This window comes from Peromyscus eremicus, chromosome 10 (assembly GCF_949786415.1).
Source record: "Peromyscus eremicus chromosome 10, PerEre_H2_v1, whole genome shotgun sequence".
Classification (NCBI taxonomy): Eukaryota; Metazoa; Chordata; class Mammalia; order Rodentia; family Cricetidae; genus Peromyscus; species Peromyscus eremicus.
The window spans coordinates 92,989,351-93,008,858 of record NC_081426.1 but is presented as its reverse complement, the minus strand read 5'-3'; the positions used below and the strand labels follow the sequence as shown (position 1 = coordinate 93,008,858).

The following is a 19,508-nucleotide window of genomic DNA, read 5'->3' as shown; positions in this document are numbered from 1 at the left end:
ATTGTTCTGAGGATCCAGGTTTGCCTGGTGACAGATTGCTAATAGTTTTCCCAGGAGTAACAAGGCTTCTGGCAGATGTGTTTAACAGGTTTTGTTTTCCTGCCTTTCCTGGAGTCGCCCTGTACTTTTGAGGTTTTAGGTGCCCATGGCAGGAGGGAAGGCAGGAGGGGGCGGGGCTGGCTCCAGTGCTGCTGTCCCTCAGCCCAGCTGGTCCCTCACAGGCAGGAGCTCCCCACCAAGATGTCAGCTCTTAGAAAGAAAAAACTATCTGTGTTGAAGATGGTATTTTAAACTGTTTTACAAGCTCAGTTCACTAAAGGTCTTACTTTAAAGCAGACATTAATAATTTGTGAAATGGACATTTAAATTCCATTTATATTGTTTTTCCTAAAACGTCCTAAGTTGCATAGCTACTGATTTGGTGTCCCTAATCATTATCATTTTAAAATCTAAGTCTTGCTGGAATTTCAACATTCCCATTCCAGCAATGATGATGTCATTGTCAGCAGTTCATCTTCTTGGCGTCTGAAGATGCCTGATGACCAGAGGTACAGTCTGAGTCTGGAAATATCAGAAACTTCTCCTGATCGCATGCAAGGCCAACTTATTATTATGTTATACCCCATAATCAGATACACACATGCACACACACACACACACACACACACACACACACACACACACACACATGCACACACAGGACATGTGGTAATGATGGTCATGTATCTGCCTCTGAACTTATATTGTATCACAATGTGCTTTTGAAGTAAGACAAATATGCCCCCTCATCTGTACCCTTCTTATGTTATGATTATTAATCACATTTATGCTCTACTCATTAGGGCTCATTTGTTTCTTAGGAATTTGGTGTCTAAGGGGAGTCTATGTACTCAGTTCTGTCTGCTTCTCCTTGGGTCCTTAGGTAATCACAGCCCTATGGACCATTCATCAGGAAGGAATCTGCCTATTACTGCACAATTTAGAACAATCCTGAAGTGTGCTCTATTGTGTAATAAGGATGTGTGTGTGTGTACCATCAACTCACTATTGCTGTTCCTTCTACAGGAAGGAAGAACCTCTGGAAATGTCTTCCAATAATGACCCTGTTACAATCCCAATGATAGAAAGAAATCCCAGTGACCTTCCTGGAATGGACACCAGTGACCCGAACACATTGACTGGAGAGGCTGTGTTGAGTTTTCATAACATCAGCTATAGAGAAACTGTGCAGAGTGGCTTTCCATTTCGTAAAAAAACATGTGTGATAGAAAGACTGTCAAAAATCAAGTATGTGCATGAACTAAATGTCACAACATTGAACAACGTTTTCAACAAATTGTCTATCATCAATAAGCTGTGTGTGTATGTGCGTGTTTGTGTGAGTTCAGTGTATATATCTCTTTATGTGTGTGTATGTATTCACATGTGCAGATGTGTGCATGCTGTGACACATCTGTGGCACAAGGCCATCACAGGACAACCTTGAGCACTGGTCTTCACCTTCTACCGTGTTGCAGACAGAGTCTCTCATTGTTCACTGCTGGGTATGCCAGACTAGCAGCCTGCAAGTGTCCTGGGATTCTCCTGTCTCTGTTTGCCATCTCTCCAGAGAGCATGGAGTTACAGGTGCCCACAACTGCACCCAAGGTCATGTGAATTCTGGATGTTTAGCTTAGGTCCTCCCCTCATACAACAAGTGATTCATCCAAAGAACCATCCCCCAGCCTCACCTTGTCATATGCAGATAGGTTCATGATCACAGTGAAATTAATGAGATGGAGACTAAAAGAACAATTTATTGGATTAATGGCACCAAAAGTTGGTTCTTTGAAAACACAAACAAGTTGGACAATCCCTTAGACATATTATGCACAAAAAACCCTGATAAATGATTTTAATTCAATAAAATTAGGAATTAAAACATAATATCAAAGACACACTATTAAAATCAAAGTATAAGGAGGAAATATTGAAGATATGATACCTAGAAATTTGAATATATAAAAGAATTGTGTACACATCAATACCCACATTCCCTCCCTAACTGAACGGAGAGTTTCTAACAGGCTGTCTGGGTCAGTTACAAGTGATGAGACGGAAGCAATGAGGAAGTCCCAACAGCAGAAAGTCCGGGTCCTCGTGTATTTGCTCAAAATTCATTAAGAGCTAAGAAGAGCTAAAACCAACATTCCACACATTGTTCCATAACATAGAGAAGGCTTGCTTCTGACCAAATTCTGAGGACAGAGCACACACACCAAGATTCCCTGCTCAGTCTGTATAGACTCTTCCTCCCAACCCCAACCATGGCCTCTGTTCTTGGGCACTGGTCATTTCTGCTCCTCCACCAGAACTTCCACCATTTTCTTACTAAGAGGGGAATGGGCAGGGCAAAGGATTGACACATTGTGTGGATATGAAATAAGAAATGGCAATGTAGCTAACTTTTCTATAAGAATATGCCTTTTTCAATCTGGATATTCACTACTCTGAATCAATCAGATTTTTTTCATAATTTGTGTTTGTGCTGTACCTATACATCAATAAAGAATGTCCTCTACCTGAAGGATGTCTCCCAATTCTAAACTGAGCATATGCTAATCTATTTATCAGGGAAGGAAATCATCATTTTGTGGGTATGTAGTTAGCTTTTCTATTTTGATTAAAATGTGTTTTGTTTTGTATAATTTGTTTTGAGTGTTAAACTTGGCAAAACTCTCCTGTCCTCTGTAGTGCTTCTTTCTAATCTTGGATTTCCTCTTAAGAGGCATTGATTTTAGTTTGATCCTATTTTAATAATAATGATACTGCTACTGATATCCCATGAATCACTGGTTTCTTATGACAAGCTTTAGGAGGCAGCAAGCAGGGCTATATGAAGATACTGATCATCAAACATTAGCAAAAAACTGTTATATATCTGACACATAAATCCCATATGTGTAATGAAGTCTTCCTCAGAACCTGCTACTTGCTTCAAGGAACACTGAACTTAGGTGCACTGTGTTTCAAAAACAAAACAAAACAAAAACAAGTCCTTAAATAGTCAACAAAGAGGTATTGTGATATGAGGCATTTATCTGATGAGTCCCCACTAGCATTTGACATCTTTTGTAAATAATAGGTTTCTATTAATATTTCAATCTTATGAGTTTGTACTTATATTCTGTATAAAATTTCATCCACCTTCAACAGCATGTTCACTGTAGACCCTAAGTAAATAAAACTTCTTTAAAATAGAAAATCAACCAGTATGCTTTTGTGCTTACAGTGGCATCATGAGACCTGGCCTCAATGCCATCATGGGACCTGAAGATGGGAGCAGATCTTGGTGAGTATAACGGAAAGCACATGCGAGCCCTTTGTATCCAGTTTCTGTGCTGTAAAATCACTTCCACAGGGGTTATTTAAGTATTATGTGAGTGTATATGTGTGAGTCTGTAAGTATTATGTGAGTATATCTGTGAGTATATATGTGTGAGTCTGGACCCATGTGCTATGGATAATGTGCAGGGGATGCATTCTAATTTTCTACCAAGAGCAGAAAGTCTAACTAGGTCCACTTTACTGATAGGAAATGATAGAGTGATTGATATATGGTGTTGGGTCATATTATTATTTAATGTGAAAGAAATAATATTAAAATTGGGAAGATAAAGCAGAAGTTTTCTGGGGACAAGGAATCATTACCAGGACTAATTCTCAAAATGCAGCATCACATTAACTGTTTGAGTCCCCAAGGTCAGGGAGGGGCAGTCATGTGAATCATTCTTGCATTCATAATTCTGGCCTATATTAGAGCACATATTGAACAGAAAGGAATGTGTGTGTGTGTGTGTGTGTGTGTGTGTGTGTGTGTGTGTGTGTGTGTTGGATCTCAGTAAAACTTCTTTTGACTTGTTCACTGCTTAATTCGCTGTCTTACTTTTAATGCAGAATTTTTTATTCTGAGTAGCCAAAAGGTTTTTACTGAAGGAAGAAAATAAACTACAAAGCATAATATACTTTATAGGTTATTAGATGTCTTAGCTGCAAGGAAAGATCCACGTGGATTATCAGGAGATATTTTGATAAATGGGAAACCTCGACCTGCTAATTTCAAATGTACTTCTGGTTATGTACCACAGGTAAGTGTTGGTGGGTTTGTAATTTTATATTTCCCCTACTTCTCTATGGTTAGATGCTCAGCTTGTAGATATGTGTGTTTCCAAGTAATTATATGACACATTTATAGGCCTAATTTTCTGTACACCAGCTTTTCTGATGACTCATTATCCTGAGGCTGGCAATATTAAATAAGAAGATGGAGAGGCATTGGCATATGACATCTGCAACATAGTATTCATAATTTCAGCTGTAATTTAATTCTACAAAGGACTAATGTCTGATTTTGCCATAATTGCAGGTAGTTGTAACATGAATCTTACAAGGTATAATAATAATAATAATAATAATAATGATAATAATAATAATAATAAAATAATAATAACCCAGAGCCAGATATTGGGATAAAAACTGACAGATCAGAGAAGCAGAACAAGCCACAGCCAGCCTCACTTCACCAACTTCTCAGCCGATCCTGTTTCCAGGAATCCTCAGAATGAAAGCCTCTGAGTCTTCACCCCTGAGAGTCTCAGTTGAACTGCTACTTAAAAGCTTCTAGTCCCTGGTCCTCGCGCCTTCTGTACCTTTCTGCTTCCTGCCATCACTTCCTGGATTTAAATGCATGTGTCCTTCCCAAGCAAAGACATGAGATCTCAAACGCTTAGATTAAAAGTGTGTGCCACCATGCCTGGCTCTGTTCCCAGTGTGGCCTTGAACTCACAGAGATCCAGATGGATGTCTGCCTCCTGAGTGATAGGATTAAAGGCATGTGTGCCACCACTGGCCTCTATGTCTAATCTAGTGGCTGTTCTGTTCTCTGACCCCCAGATATCAACCACAGGTAGCAGTCATCAAAATCCTTGTGCTCTACTTGAAAGGCAAATGGGAGGAAGGTGAAAATGATTGCATCAGGCTCTGTACCTGAAATTAGTAAAATTGAAAGAATATTTTAAGTACACCATTAGATTGGATATGCTGTATATGTGACTAGGTTATACATATTAGAGTGATGGTCTTACTGATAACTCTTTATGATTAAATTTAAAATTCCATTTAACCTTAAGAATGACATGGTGAAGCACACGGTGACTGTGAGAGACAATATAGAGTTCTCAGCAGCTCTTCGACTCCCAATGACTATAACAAGAGATGAAAGAAGAAGGCGAATTAACGAAGTCCTTGAACTTCTGCATCTGGATAAAGTGGCAAATGTCAAGGTAATGTGAAGAAACATCTTGGAAGAGTCAGAGAGAGAGAGAGAGAGAGAGAGAGAGAGAGAGAGAGAGAGAGAGAGAGAGAGAGAGAGAGAGAGTCAGAGAGACAGAGACAGAGAGCAAGAGAGAGACAGAGAGAGAGAGAGAGAGAGAGAGAGAGAGAGAGAGAGAGAGAGAGAGAGAGAGAGAGATCCCTGTGTTGATAAAATGACCCTCTATTATCAGTTTTCTCTATTGTGTGTGGTCCAGGCGGCTGCTCTCTGTATTAATGAGTAAGTGACTGGTTACATGATGTAAAGTGGAGATTGAACTGGGAAGCCTTCCTAGCAATGGTTAAACCTGGGAATGGAGTGTGATCCAGGAGGGAAAAGCATTCCTCACATGGCCATTTCCAAGTTTCCTCACATGAGCCTCCTCTTCCTCAGCCTTAAACTCTTGACTCATGGAGAATCTGACAAGGGCTTTCTTCTGTTTATTGGCTCTTCCCTGAGGACTTGTCCCTTTATTGTTTCAGAATGTTTTCTGGACTGACATATGACGTGGGATTGAGGACTCTGGCTCTGTGTTTCACTCTGTATTTATTTCCTCCAGGGTTGTACCTGGTCTCTTTAGCATTTACTTCTGACTTGTTCAGTGCTTGTTATTTTCTGTAGCCTTTCTGTGTTTTTATCTCATCCTGTCTGTGGTGGCTAGTGTTAACTGTCACCTTGACACAGTCTGGAGCCACCTGGAATCATCTAGAAGAGAGTCTCAATGAGGAATTATAGTCAGTTGGCTTGTGGACATTTCTGTAGGTGACTATCTTGATTGAGTTAAGCGATGTGGAAAGACCCAGCCCACTCAGGCAGCACCATTCTTTGTGTTTGGGTCCTGGGTGTCATGAGAATGGGGAAAGTGAGTTGAACACTGACAGACCTGCACACATTCTTCCTCTCTGTGCTCTTGACTGGCTGTAACCAGCTGCATTGGCTTCCTGCCTGGACTTCCCTGCAATGGTTAACTGTACTTTGAAATGAGTGCCGAAATAAAACCTTTTGTTCCTTGTTTACCTTTTATCTTAGCGACTGGCCCTAAAACTAGGATACACTTTGCCCTCACTCCCCATTTCCTTATCTTCTGTTAATATTTATTCCCAGATCCAGTGTAGGGTTTTATAGATACAACCTTGGGCAAGTGTAGCAGTGAGTAGACCAGTGATGCCTCCTGTTGAGACTTGTGCAGGACCAGGAAAGGTAATAAATAGATGAGCGGTGAACTTCACAGTTGACTATTGAAATAGATCGTTTGTTTCTTACTGACATATGAAAAAGAATATTGTGTAGTATTTCTTCCCTTTATACTTACTCTTTATCCATGAAAAATAAGAACATTTGGCCGGGCGGTGGTGGCGCACGCCTTTAATCCCAGCACTCAGGAGGCAGAGCCAGGCGGATCTCTGTGAGTTCGAGACCAGCCTGGGTTACCAATTGAGTTCCAGGAAAGGTGCAAAGCTACACAGAGAAACCCTGTCTCGAAAAACCAAAAAAAAAAAAAAAAAAAGAAAAATAAGGACATTTGTTCATCTTAATAATTCCATTTTTAACTATCAAAATGAAATAAATCTTGATATCCTCAGCTCTATAACCATTTGTAATCCCCAAATTTTATAATTACATTGTTTATAGAACCTGATCAGGCATTTAATTTATTATATGCCTAGCGTTTTTGCAACGTTAGGGTTATTTCTCTCTTCTAGTGTCATCCAAACCGTCCTCCCTCTCTCAGTGACATGGACTCATTGATAAGATTATACATAGATGTCTGCTGATCAGGCATAGGGTGGTATGGATGGAAATGGGCTCCCCAGAATATGATTCTCATGGATTAACTCCTGTGGAGGCTCCTCGTTAGAGGCAGTGAGGAACAGGAAGGTACTGACTGTTGATCCCCATGATACTTCTCCACAGTCGTTTATGAGATGTGTGTCTTATTGTGAAGAATAATAGACAAGCTAGTATTTACCACACTTTATTTTTTCCTGAGTGATGGAATTTTTGTGTGCTTTGGCTCTGTTTATTTACATGGTTTATGTTTACAATATGTATTTTCTTTAGTTTTGTTTTTAACAATAATTAGTCATTTCTCTAAGTTCCTTACTTTTTTAAGGGACAACATATAACGATATTTATTAACTTCTTAAAAGTTATGAAATATAATAGGACATAAGAATTTTAATATAGTTTTTTAATGATAGCTTTCAAAAATGGTATGTGTGCATGTATGTGCTTGTGTGTGTATGTGTGTGTGTGTGTGTGTGTATGTGTGTGTTTGTGTGTGTTAGTTGTATTTGTATCTGTGTGTGTCTCTGTGTATATGTGTGTGTTGGGAGCGTGTTAAATTTAAACTAAATAACTAGAGATACTTAGTCTTCTCCTGTCACATCTTCCTTAACTCCTTGACAGAGATTACATTTTGCTAGTCTTAGAGTATAATAACTCATTTCCCTAGAACATGTGACTTGATAAAGAACAAACAGTAACTGTCATTATCATGGGCTTCATGTCAAGTCTTACCTGAGCCTCTTTCTACTCACTTGGAAAAGAGAAATGTCCTTCTTCTCCCAGGTGCCCATACTCTGCTCTTCAGGATAAAGACATAACAAAATCTTTTATTTCTGGAACAGTCTAGTTCACCAAATGACAATGACTGTGATTGTTCTTCTTGATAATGATGGTTGTTGGTGCTCTAGCCTAGATCTAAGGAGCTCAGGAAAAGGACCAGTATAGCAATGGAGCTGGTCGCCGAGCATCCCATTCTGTTCTTGGATGATCCCACCACTGGCTTAGACTTGAGCACTACAGTAGATGTCACCTCGGTCCTGAGAAGGTGAGTGCTGAAGGAACATTTTATTCACTTAACACCCAGTCACTTGTGTGTATTTTTGGTGCAGGAGATTCAGAAGTAAGCATCAGAATTTCTTCCTTGTTTATTAGAGGGAAACTTCAGTTAACAAGGAACACACATCAAGACAATGAGACAAGAGCATAGGGAAAGATGGCTGTGGTGAAGGTGGAGCACTGCTTTAAATAAATGTCCTCATAACCCACAAGCATGTGACAAGTGAGCTGGGTGTGAGTGTGTGAGATCTAAACAGAGTGCTGTGCAGAGGGGAAATGCATTTGTTCTGAAGCAAAGCATGTTTAATGTGTCTGCTGAGGCCTGTCTCACTGGGCTGTGGATGGTGTCTCCTTCCTCTTTATGCCCCTATACCCTGATCTTAAATGGACACCAGTTACATTAGGACACACCAGCTGAGGACCTATAGGTGCCAGCCCTAAAGGCTTCTTTCAGGGTCCAAAAAAGTTGCTACAATATGTGAGGAATTTCTAATGATCTCAGGGTGAAGGAATGAATCAGCTCCCACTGTACTCTTTCTAGGCAAGTTTCTTTCTTGTTCTCTGTTCTCTCTGTTCGCCAAAGTCTCCAGTTTATATACACATACAATCCGCAAAAGTAAGGTCACAAGGCTTGAATTCTTTTAGGGTCTTAAAGGCCAATGAGAAATGCACCAGGCAGTGACTGTCAGGCTTTCTTTATGACTCAGGTGGGAGTGACTTGTGAAAGCCTCGGTGGACTCTTAAAGGGAACGGGCTCAAATGAAAGGGAGAGAGGTCTTAAATCAATAGGGAAGTCTAGGAAGGGAAGAGGGAAATTCGAGTGTATTACTACATTCCTAAGTGTGGCTAGATAATAAGCTAATCAATAAACCGAGGTGAAAATAAGTGTAAGGAGTTAAGAACTTATTTCAGATTAGTGCAGGATTAGCTCAAGGCAGCGCTTTCCTATCTACTGGTGGGGTAAGATCAGAGCATGCTTGTTGCCAACTATCTAAGGTCTGTGAATCAACAAATTCAGACATGTTGTAATTCTATGTCCTTGGGCATCTGTGAATGTCTCAGATGAGATCCTTTTGCCTGGACACTAACACTGACTAACTGTTTGCCAATAAAGATAATTGCAGGAAAGCAGACTTCTAAGTTTATATTGGGAAATGGAACAAAGGTTTGACTGTAAGTATGACTTACTTTCACACATTGCTGGAGGAAGTCATCCAATATACCACTGCATAGGGGAAATTGTGCCTAATAAGTGATCACTACACTGCTAAGCTGTGGGAAGAAATCTCAAGTTGTAATAGAAGGGAAGGAGCTATGGCTTCACCCAAGAAATCTGCAGTAAGAAAGCAGACAATTCATTCAAAAGGCAGTAATTTCAATATGCCTTGAGAGTTGGTTTAATCCTCCATCAAAATATTCATGTTTCTACTAGGTTGATGTTCTAAATATCAGCTGAGATCTCACTGCATAATCTTGCAGCCTGCAATAGCGCATAATAATGGATCCTGAAACACTAGTATTCTCATTTAAACTTAATTACCTTTTATAAAAGACTTTATCCCCAATTATAACTACATTCTAAGTTCTTAGATATGAAGTCTTCAACAAATAAGTCTTTGGAAGGACACAATTCAGCCCTCCACATTCACAGTTGAAATGAGGGGCATTGGTTGGGATAGATGTAGATTGCCTGGACCACCTGGGCCACTGTAAGGACTAAGGTTTCCATGGCAGGGGATGTGGGAAAGCTTCTGAGTTTAGAGCAGAGCATGCACCATGGAGAAGGTTGTGCAGTTGCATCATGGAGATGTAAAAATGTCAGCAGGAGGCTGAGGTGTCGGGGTTCCTTAGCTAGGAAATGGTATGTGGTGGGTGCTTTAAAGATGGAATAAATAGAATTATCTCAGGGACTGGCCCTGGATGTGATGGCTGAGGGAATGATTCCTAAGGTCTGGGTCCTGAACCTAAGGAAGAATGAAATAAAAGAAATGGTATTTTCCTCTCTCCAGAAAGAAGTCTGCAGCTGAAATATTTATAGAAAAAAGTGTAAGGGTTAGGTTTTTACATTTTAAAAATTAGTAAGAGTTTCAAACTGACTGAATAACCCCAAGAACCATAGAAGGACTGTCTAATTCCCATGACCTGGGCTCCTGGCTGTTGAACTTTACTGTATTCTCTGTCTGTCCTTCCTTCCCTTTGTTCTTTGTTTTGTTCTGACATCATGGTCCATCACCCTAAACACTCCTGCCTGTCCCTCCAAGAACCACATCATCCACCATTGCACCTTCCCGGTGAGGAATTCAACAACCAGGGCCTTGTCACCTTCTAGTCTGTAGACTGACTCCTCAGGTGTCACACCTTCCCTGTCTGTCCCCTCTTCTGTCTGCTTCAGGACACTCTAAGATCAAGTTCTTGTTCATTTTCAATATGGAATGCTTCTCTCTGTCCCTGTGTCTCATGCCATGGCTAGTCTTAGTGCATTGCATGGGGTCATCCTAAGTGGTTTCTCCCAGTGTTCTGGAGTAGACTCAAGCCCTGATATGCTGTGTTCTCCTTGGTCTCCAACACTCCTGGAAGTGCATCTTAGTGGTACAATCATTTTAATTTTTTAAAATTTTATTATTTATTTATTTAGTGTGTGTGTGTGTGTGTGTGTGTGTGTGTGTGTGTGTGTGTGTGTGTGTGTATGTGTGTGTGTGTGTGTGTGTGTGTGTAACATGCATGTACAGGTCATAGGCATACTCGATGGACTTGGTTTTCTCCTTCTACCAAGTGGGTTCTGGGGATGGAACTCAGGTCTTTAGACTTGGCCTCAAGTGCCATATCTACTGAGCCATCTTGCCTGCCTGGCTTGAATCTTGATCATGGAATCATGCTGGTGGTTGCTACTCATATATGAAATTGTAGCTTTTCCTCTGTGATTTATGAATAGTCTGTCAGGGAAAACAGTCGGCTATTATGTCATTAGTCTGCCCCATCTCGTCTCTACCAACCAGTTGTCCTGCACGAGGTCAAGGTGTGCCCAGCTCTTTCACTCCCTTTTTTTCTTTCCCTGCCTCCCTCCTTCCCTTCTCCCTCCCTTCATCTGTCCTTCTCTCCCTCCCTCCCTCCCTCTCTTTCTCTCTCCTTCACTCTTTCACCCACTGTCTTTCTTTTCTTCTTTCTGTTTGTCTTAATGAAACAGGGTCTCATGTAACCTAGGTGGGCCTTGAACTCCTGATCCTCCCAAGTGCTGGGACATTACAGATAGGCCACCATACCCAGCTTAAAAAAAAATCATAGTTCTTTGTTGATTCTTTGGGAATTTCACATCATGCACCCCAATCCCATCCAACTCCCAGTCTGTCCCCCCATATCCACACTTCACTCTCATAGCACCCCATAAAGAAAAACTTAAAAAGAAAGAAAATTAAGAAAATAAAAATATTAATTAAAAATTAAACAAACCAATACAAAAGAGAGACAGCAACAACTGAAACAACAGAACAAAAGAAAAACAAACACTTCACTCCTCTGTCTCTCCCCCTCCCCATCTCCTCTTCATTTGTATTAGTGGCACTGGGAGCTGCAGCACATCATGGAGTAGACCCTTCTGTCCAAATAGCTTTACGTGTATAACCAGTTGTTGGTGAGATTCAAGGCCTCTGGCTTCAGGCACACCATCAATGCAGGACCCTCACTGAAACTCCTCTGGAATGTCCTGCTGCTACCCTGAGTCATGGAGATCCTCCAGTTATGGATCTGCAGGATCAGTCCCTACATGTGCTACAGCAGGTCACAGATGTGGTAGATGTTGGGTTGGGCAAACTCAAAGCCCTGAATGTGTGCCTGGGTGGTAGCTGGGCTGGTCAGTTCAAGACAGATGTGTCACCACACCCAGCTTTTATAAATGTATTTTCAAAGAGTTTTAAACAGTGTTTTTGGTTATTGTTTCTCCTAACAGGAGATATGACTCCCTTAAATGGTAGTTCAGCTTATTTTTTCCTACCATGGAATTAAATCAAATCCCAGCTTTGGCCCTCACTGTGACCCCTTGGCCTGCTGTGGAACTTTCTAAGCCTTATCAACAGTAAGGGGAAAATTATATTAGAAGTGCCTTATGCCAATATTGTGAAAATTGAGATGAGGTTCTTGCTGAAGGGTTTAGCAGGGAGAACAAATGGTTAGTAATGTGAATCACATTATCAGAACAATGAAAACCAATTCCCGAAGAGGCAGAAAGTGTAAATGATTGAAGAGAATTGTGCATACAATCATAGTTGTAATATTTGCTCTGTCATGGGTTCTCAGGCTTAAGTGAACATGCCCATCACCTGGGCTGCCTGTTCATGATATGGATTCTTTACACTGACTGCCAGATATTCTGATTCAGTGTCTAGGAGACCACCAGGGATCTACATTGTCAGTAACACTCCAGTGAACCCTGGACTACTGAAGTCCCACACTAAAAGAAGTCCTAATATTTTAAATAAAAGTTTAGAGCTTTATTTCTCTATCAGGTTCATAATACAAGTGAGATGAAGTGTTTTTAAGGAAAATTCAAGCTGAAATGAGAGTCATGTGTAAAACTTTAGGAATAAAATACTTGGTCGAGAATCTCAAGATTCCTATGTCCAGTGACTTTTCCCTCTTTGAACTTAGGATGTCCATGAGGGGACGGACAATCATCTTCTCCATTAATCAGGCTCAGTACTCCATCTTCAGATTTTTTGATAGCCTCACCTTAGTGGCCTCAGGAAAAGTCATGTTTCACGGCCCTGCACAAGAGGCATTGAAGTACTTCACATCCGCAGGTATGGTGCGGGGCGTTTACCCACCAACCCCACAGTTCCCCAGAGTTTTCTTGAGTGTGAGCAGCAGGAAATATTAGATAGAAGGATTTATTGCGGAGACTATTGCAGAGATAGATAGTAAATACAGGATAGCCTCGAGAGGGCCTGGAACCTATTCCAACAGCCCTGACTGTCTATGCCCAGGGTATTTATAGAGACACCAAGGGGTGGAGCAAGCCAAGTGCAGACCATCTCAGACATCTGCACTCAGGCCTGTGGTCCTAATCATCCTCTATGAGGACCTGCTGGGTAAAGCCACGAGGAACCTGAATATGGGCTCCCACAGTATGGCTGGCTTTTGCTGTGAGAGTTCCTTCTTTCATGGAATCTGGGAAGAGAACAGGGCTTTCCAGGAATGCTGCTTACTGTGTGTCAGTTTCTCCATTTTAATTTGATTAATTTGGTGACAGGACTCTGTTAGCTGTGCAGCACAAGCTTGTTGGTCAGGTCTCTTTTCTTTCTGCTGTCCTGTGCCATGCCTGGGTTACAGTATTTTTCCTGAGCCTCTTGTCCTGTTTCCCAGTTATGGTGACTCTCTTAATTATTATGCTGTCCTCAAGTTCAGTTATCTGTCACTGGAAAAGCTTTGGAAAGCCCAGCATCATCCTGTTCTTGCTCACTTAACAGAGGGTGGTTTTCAGTTTTCCCCTGGTGTGATCTGACTCTGAGGAGCTGTGGAGATGTTACTTAACTTAGTAGTAACTTTGCATTTCAGGTTTAGGCAATGCTTGGGGGATAGAGTGGCTTAAGTCTGGCTTCTGTGGACTCATGTTTTTCATCTACCCAGTTTGTTCAGAGTCAAATGGGATGAAGACATATTTTGTAATGGTTCATGTTGTCAGTTTTATCTTAGAGAAATATGAATATAGTTATGGAAGATTCTCTTTGACTATAAATATATGTTTTAATATTTGCTGTACAATACTCTTTCTTTGTTTTGATTAATCTTGGCCATTTAAAAAGGTGCAAACATTTGTGAGTCTATGGAGTCCAATAAAAATTTAGGCCAAATTCAAATGATTTTTTTCACAGGAAGAGTTCACATATCTATGTCTGTGTCCAGCCTATGTCTAGTTCATGTCAGTGTCTATGTATAGCTTATGCCCATGTCATGTCTATGTCTAGTAGGTCTATTCTGTGTCCATGTCTAGATTTGTCTATGACCATATCTGTGTCTAGTCTATTCCTATGTTTAGTCTATGTATCTGTCTAGTTGTCTTTGTCTATGTCTAGGCTATGTCTATTTTATGTCTATGTATTGTGTATGTTTATGTGTATATATATGTATACCACCAACATAAACACATACATGTATACAATAGGATGTGAAGCAGAGATTGCTGAAATATTATGAGTGTATAGATAATAAAAAAGATAAATTAGTGTGGAGGGGCAAGAAAAGGAAGAAGTTTTAGATTTGGTCTCCCTTTCCCCGTTCCACTCTCTGAAAGAGGGTCCTCAGGTTTGTGTTCTTGGCTTGCCTTCTTTGTAGGTTACAAATATGATTCCCACAACAACCCTGCAGACTTCTTCCTGGACATCATTAATGGAGGTTTCTCGGCTATATTAGACACAGAGGAAGATGGCCATGATGGTATGTGAATCTTTTAGAGTCACAGGTTTTTGTCTAACTGATTTCATTAAAATACAACCATGAGTCTCATTAGAATATAACTTTTTATGTTAATTAACTGTCCTAAAATTTGCTAATAGCAATTGCTGTAAGTTAGTGCTGGGCATTTTTTATTTAATTTATAAAATAACATTTATGTGATATTGTCAAAAGGGAAATTTCTGTTAAAAAGAAAATGTACTTATTGTTTCTCATATTGTTATTGTTATTGTTTTAGATATAGTTTGCTCATACAGCCAGACTAGGTTTGAATGTGTGCTCCTTATGTCTCATGTCTCAAGTGTAGGTATTATTGTAGGGATATGTCACCATACCTGACTTTGTTTATAACATTTTAAAAACAAGATACTTGGCAGTTTATACATTTTCCTGCACATTTGTATATATGTTCTCATGTGTCACAAAACAGGGACCAGACTTTTTTGTTACAAAGTATAGATCCATAAGGGAAGGAAGACTTTGCTAAGAATTGGGATCCAGATGGGAAAAGACCATTCAGTTTGCTGTATCATAGGATAATGACAGTAGTCAGGTCTGTTAGGGACACTTTTCTAATCTGTTAAGGAATTGCACAGGAGTAATTTTATTATGCTCAAACTGTATTGGGCTGAAGATGAAGGTCAGCTGGTAGAGTCTTTGCCTCATTCACACAAAGCCTTGAGTTTGGTTCTTAGCACAGCATAACCATGTGTGAAGTGCATGCCTGTCATCACAGCACCTGAGACAGACACAGGAGGAGCAAGAGAAGTTTTAAGGTCACCCTTGGCTTCATAGCAACTTTGAGGTCAGTCTAGGGTACATGAAACTGTCTCAAAAAGAAAACAAAACAAAACAAAACAAAAACAAACAAACAAAAAAACCCTGATATATATTTTATGTTACTCATGAAAAGTGTCTCAGAAAAATCAGTTAAATTATTGTCTGTTTCTTGTCTTTATCCACTTTCATCCCAAAGCCGACAAATATACAGAGCTTTCTGAGAGACAGCACCAAGTCACAGAAAAATTAGCCAATATGTATGCCCAGTCCTCCTTATACAGAGAAATGAGAACTGAACTGGATCTACTCTTGGGGGAACAGAGGGCAGGGAGGAGCTCAGCCTTGGAGGAGATCACGTGTGTCACCCCTTTCTGGCATCAGCTTGGGTGGATTATCTGTCGTTCATTCAAACATTTAAAGGATTTTCGAGAGGTCACTATGATTCAGGTAATCTGGTGAATTATTTTAATAGTATTGTGAAAAACTCAAGGGGGAGCAATTTGTTTCTGGCTCAGTCTACTTCAGGTCACATTTATCTTCTACTCTGTTCCATGTGTTTGTCATCTCCACTCTGCATATAGAAATATTCAATAAAGCAAGTAGAACACAATTAAATTTTACTTACAGACAACATTTTTAGCAGTGATTTTTTTAATTTAGATTAACTATAATGACTAATCCCAGTAGGAAATTGAATTCAGGGAAGGCAACAAGAACTTCAGCACACCTGGGAGTTCCTCATACCTGTCTAGTTTAATTCACCAGTGCATACTACAAGTTCAAAGTTCAGGAATGAGTAAGGGAGTCAAAGGCTTCTGTCTTGATGTAACTTTTCATGTTGATGGATGGATGGTAATGAATAAACAGATACAGTTGCAGCATGTCAGATGACAGAATGGACTTTGGAGAAAGTCTAAGTAGGAAGGGTGGAGGTGACTGGGGAGGGAAAGGGGGTTGATCTGTAGTTGAAATCATGGGATGAGGAAACAGGGCCATTGATCCCCTCTGAGGGAGCCTGTGCATGCACTGCCTGAGAGATGAGCCCAGTGCAGAGTGCTGTTCCTTATTGGAGTCCAGGGTGAGAGCAGAAGCCACTCAGAGTGCAGTTCACACACAGATAGTGACTGGACTGAACAGTGCTCTTCCCTGTCAGCTGACTGGGAACTGGGAGGAAGTGAGGTTCCACTTTTCTTTAAACCGGCTCTGTAAGAAGGATCGTCATGCCTTAAGATTTTCTGTTATTTTAACATGAATGTCACACAGAAATGTGGTTCTTCCAGCTCACTGGGCCATCACTTATTCATTCATATTTATTTCATGATGTTGAGAATTCTGCTGTGTTAATGTTTGATCCTGAGGTCTCAGCCATGAGAGGACAATCACTCTACCATGGACCTACCTCTCTGTCCCTGTCCAACCAGAACTTAGAGTCAGTTCTGTTGTTAGTGTGTTGTTATTTACTCTCAGGAATTTAGTTTCTGTTGAACACTGAAAGTTCCTGTTGTTGGCCACAATGAAACACCACTTACTTCTTAACATGTGTGCTGCCCTTTTCATATTTGAATGTTGCTTCCTTCCCTGTATGTATGTGAATATTCTTACCATTGGAATTATACTGTTGTCAGTTGCTTCAAGATGAAACAACTGGTATTTGCTTATTGGGTATTTATGTCATAAAAGAGTCATTTTTATGTCCATTCTTTTTTGGGAAAAAAAAGATTTAATATGACTAGAAAAAAGTGAGATACATTCAACAAATTGGGTTACTCACTGTTCAACAGTGAGACAATATTTGAGGTAAGAAATAAGTGGTGTGTGTGTGTGTGTGTGTGTGTGTGTGTGTGTGTGTGTGTGTCTGTGTCTGTGTGTCTGTGTCTGTGTCTGTGTCTGTGTGTGTTAACAATGCTAGGAATTGAAGACCAATTTTTCAAATTATTTACTTATTTTTTATGTATGGGTGTTTTGCCTGCATGAATATTTGTGCATCTTGTGCATCAGAAGAATGCATCAGATCCTCTGGAACTGGAGTTACAGGAGGTTGTTAGGGTCCATTTGGGTGCTGGGAACCGAATCCCAGGTCCTCTGCAAGAGCAGCAAGTGCTCTTAACTGCTGAGCCTTATCTCCAAGCCCTGAGATTTTGGTTTCTAATTTATCAGGTTACATGGAAGGATGCTTTCCCTTAGATCATAATATTCTACTTTTAAAACATCATCAGAGGAGTAATAGTTAGACTCCTTCATATAAGTTACAGCATCATGTAGCCTTACTCCTTTGTTAAGTGAAGCATCTTTTAAAGCCATTTTAACCCAAACCAAAGCAGTGCAGGTCCTTGTGACTGTCTGCACAGACTGAGTGGATGGAGGTGGATGAGGGTCTGCATGAGTTGGCAGCTTAGATGAGACTTGAGCACAGGCCACTCTGGCTGAGGTTGATGGAGCAGCAATGACAGAGATGAGGGGCAATGGAGCATCAGGTGACCCAGAGGACGCTGTCTGAACACTGGTGACAGCAATAGTGCTCGTTCCCACACATGCACAGACTTCCCAGAGGTGACACAGGTGAGGACCAGCTCCCCCCTTCTTAGCACACAAGATCCCACTGCTAGGAACTGGGTTGTGAGTCATATTCAGTTTTGTTATTTGGTTTGCAGTTGAGGGGATCAGGGCCAGGTCTAGTGTATGTTGTGCAGGGCTCTGCCACGGAGCTGTCCCCTGGCCTGGGGTGAACTTGTTTCTAACTAGAGTAAAGAAAGACTGAGTTCTTTAAACCACTTGAAGTAGAAACTGCACATGTTCACTGCACCAGAGCTGAGGTCTCAGTTTAGGTGAACGCTTTTGTCACTTACTTTGGTTCGTCCCCAACCTCCCCAGGTGCCTGCATTCTCTCTACCCTGTGTCATCCATGTTTCAGAACCTGAACTGAGCCCTTCACTGGCCGTTCCTGGTGGAGCACTGGGTGAAGTCTTAGCTTTTCCAGGGTCTGTACTGTCAGAGCTTCAGACTGCAGAGACCTTAATCTTCAGATTAACACACAAGCAGTCTATTAACTTGTCTGTTTTATATTCTTCTATGGACTCTGGCCAAAGTATAGTGTTTATCTCACTGGACAGATCTGATTAGGAAACCACATATCTTAAAATAATGGACAATGTGTTGAATACTTTTGACTCATAATGGAAATTAGTCCTTTTCCCCATTATCTTTTTGAAAGGCAATTATCATATTCATACTGGCCGTGCTTATGGGCATCGCTTTCCATTTCCTACAAAATGATTGTACTGAAGTCAAGACCAGGTAAGCAAACTTGGATTCTGATTTTGAGAAAATGCTGTCAATTTTTTAGAGCTTATATAAATCCATTAAGAATTAAAATTTGTGACAAGAACAGCATAAACATTCTATCATGTGATAGAGTGTGTTGTTACATTGAAGGCTGAGTGGAACAACTCACTTTTCATATGTGTTTGTGTGTAGATAGTATGGAACTATACACAGCACACATTTCATATTTTACCAGTTTTAGGGAATTGAGTAGCTTCAAGTTATGTGACTATCACCACACTCTAAATGTAGGGCATTTTTTTATCTTCCCAAATGGAATCCGATAGCTCTGAGAGAAGACTCTCCATACTACCCATTCCCAATTCCTGGCATCAACCATTCTACTTTCTGTCATTGAATATGACTAATGTAGGAACCACGAATTGGAGTCACACAAGTATCTGTGTTTTAGTGTTCTTTGGGTTTTGTTTTTGTTTGTTTTGGGTGGCTTGTTTCCATTAGTGTGATGTCCTTAGGCTCATCAAAGTGTGGCATGTGTGTGGCTTTCTTGGGCTCTGTAAGGCAGAATAGTAGTCCATTGTGTGTGTATGCTGTGTTGCTTCCCATTCATATGTGTCTGGAAATGTGGTTTGCTCTCTCACCTTTGGCTGCTATGAACCATGCTGCTGAGTGTGCAAGTACATCAGTTTGAACCTCAGACTTCTGTTCTTTAAGGTACAAAGCTAGAGTTGCCAAATCATAGGCCATTGGGTTAATTGTTTTAGGAAATGCTGTCCTGTCTCCAGCTTCACTGAACTATTTTATATCC

The 19,508-nt window shown here is 40.5% G+C and overlaps 1 protein-coding gene across 1 annotated transcript in view; it reads left to right on the top strand.

Annotated features, from left to right (window-relative positions):
- The first annotated feature begins 1,084 nt into the window (after window positions 1-1,084).
- Window positions 1,085-19,508, top strand: part of LOC131920851 (ATP-binding cassette sub-family G member 3-like) — a 46,276-nt gene continuing 27,852 nt past the window's right edge. The window contains exons 1-9 of the mRNA XM_059275312.1: window positions 1,085-1,287; window positions 3,272-3,331; window positions 4,013-4,127; window positions 5,169-5,321; window positions 8,047-8,183; window positions 12,836-12,987; window positions 14,519-14,620; window positions 15,615-15,865; window positions 18,630-18,712. Coding sequence (XP_059131295.1) covers window positions 1,085-1,287; window positions 3,272-3,331; window positions 4,013-4,127; window positions 5,169-5,321; window positions 8,047-8,183; window positions 12,836-12,987; window positions 14,519-14,620; window positions 15,615-15,865; window positions 18,630-18,712 — 1,256 coding nt within the window. The remainder of the gene's footprint in view (window positions 1,288-3,271; window positions 3,332-4,012; window positions 4,128-5,168; window positions 5,322-8,046; window positions 8,184-12,835; window positions 12,988-14,518; window positions 14,621-15,614; window positions 15,866-18,629; window positions 18,713-19,508) is intronic.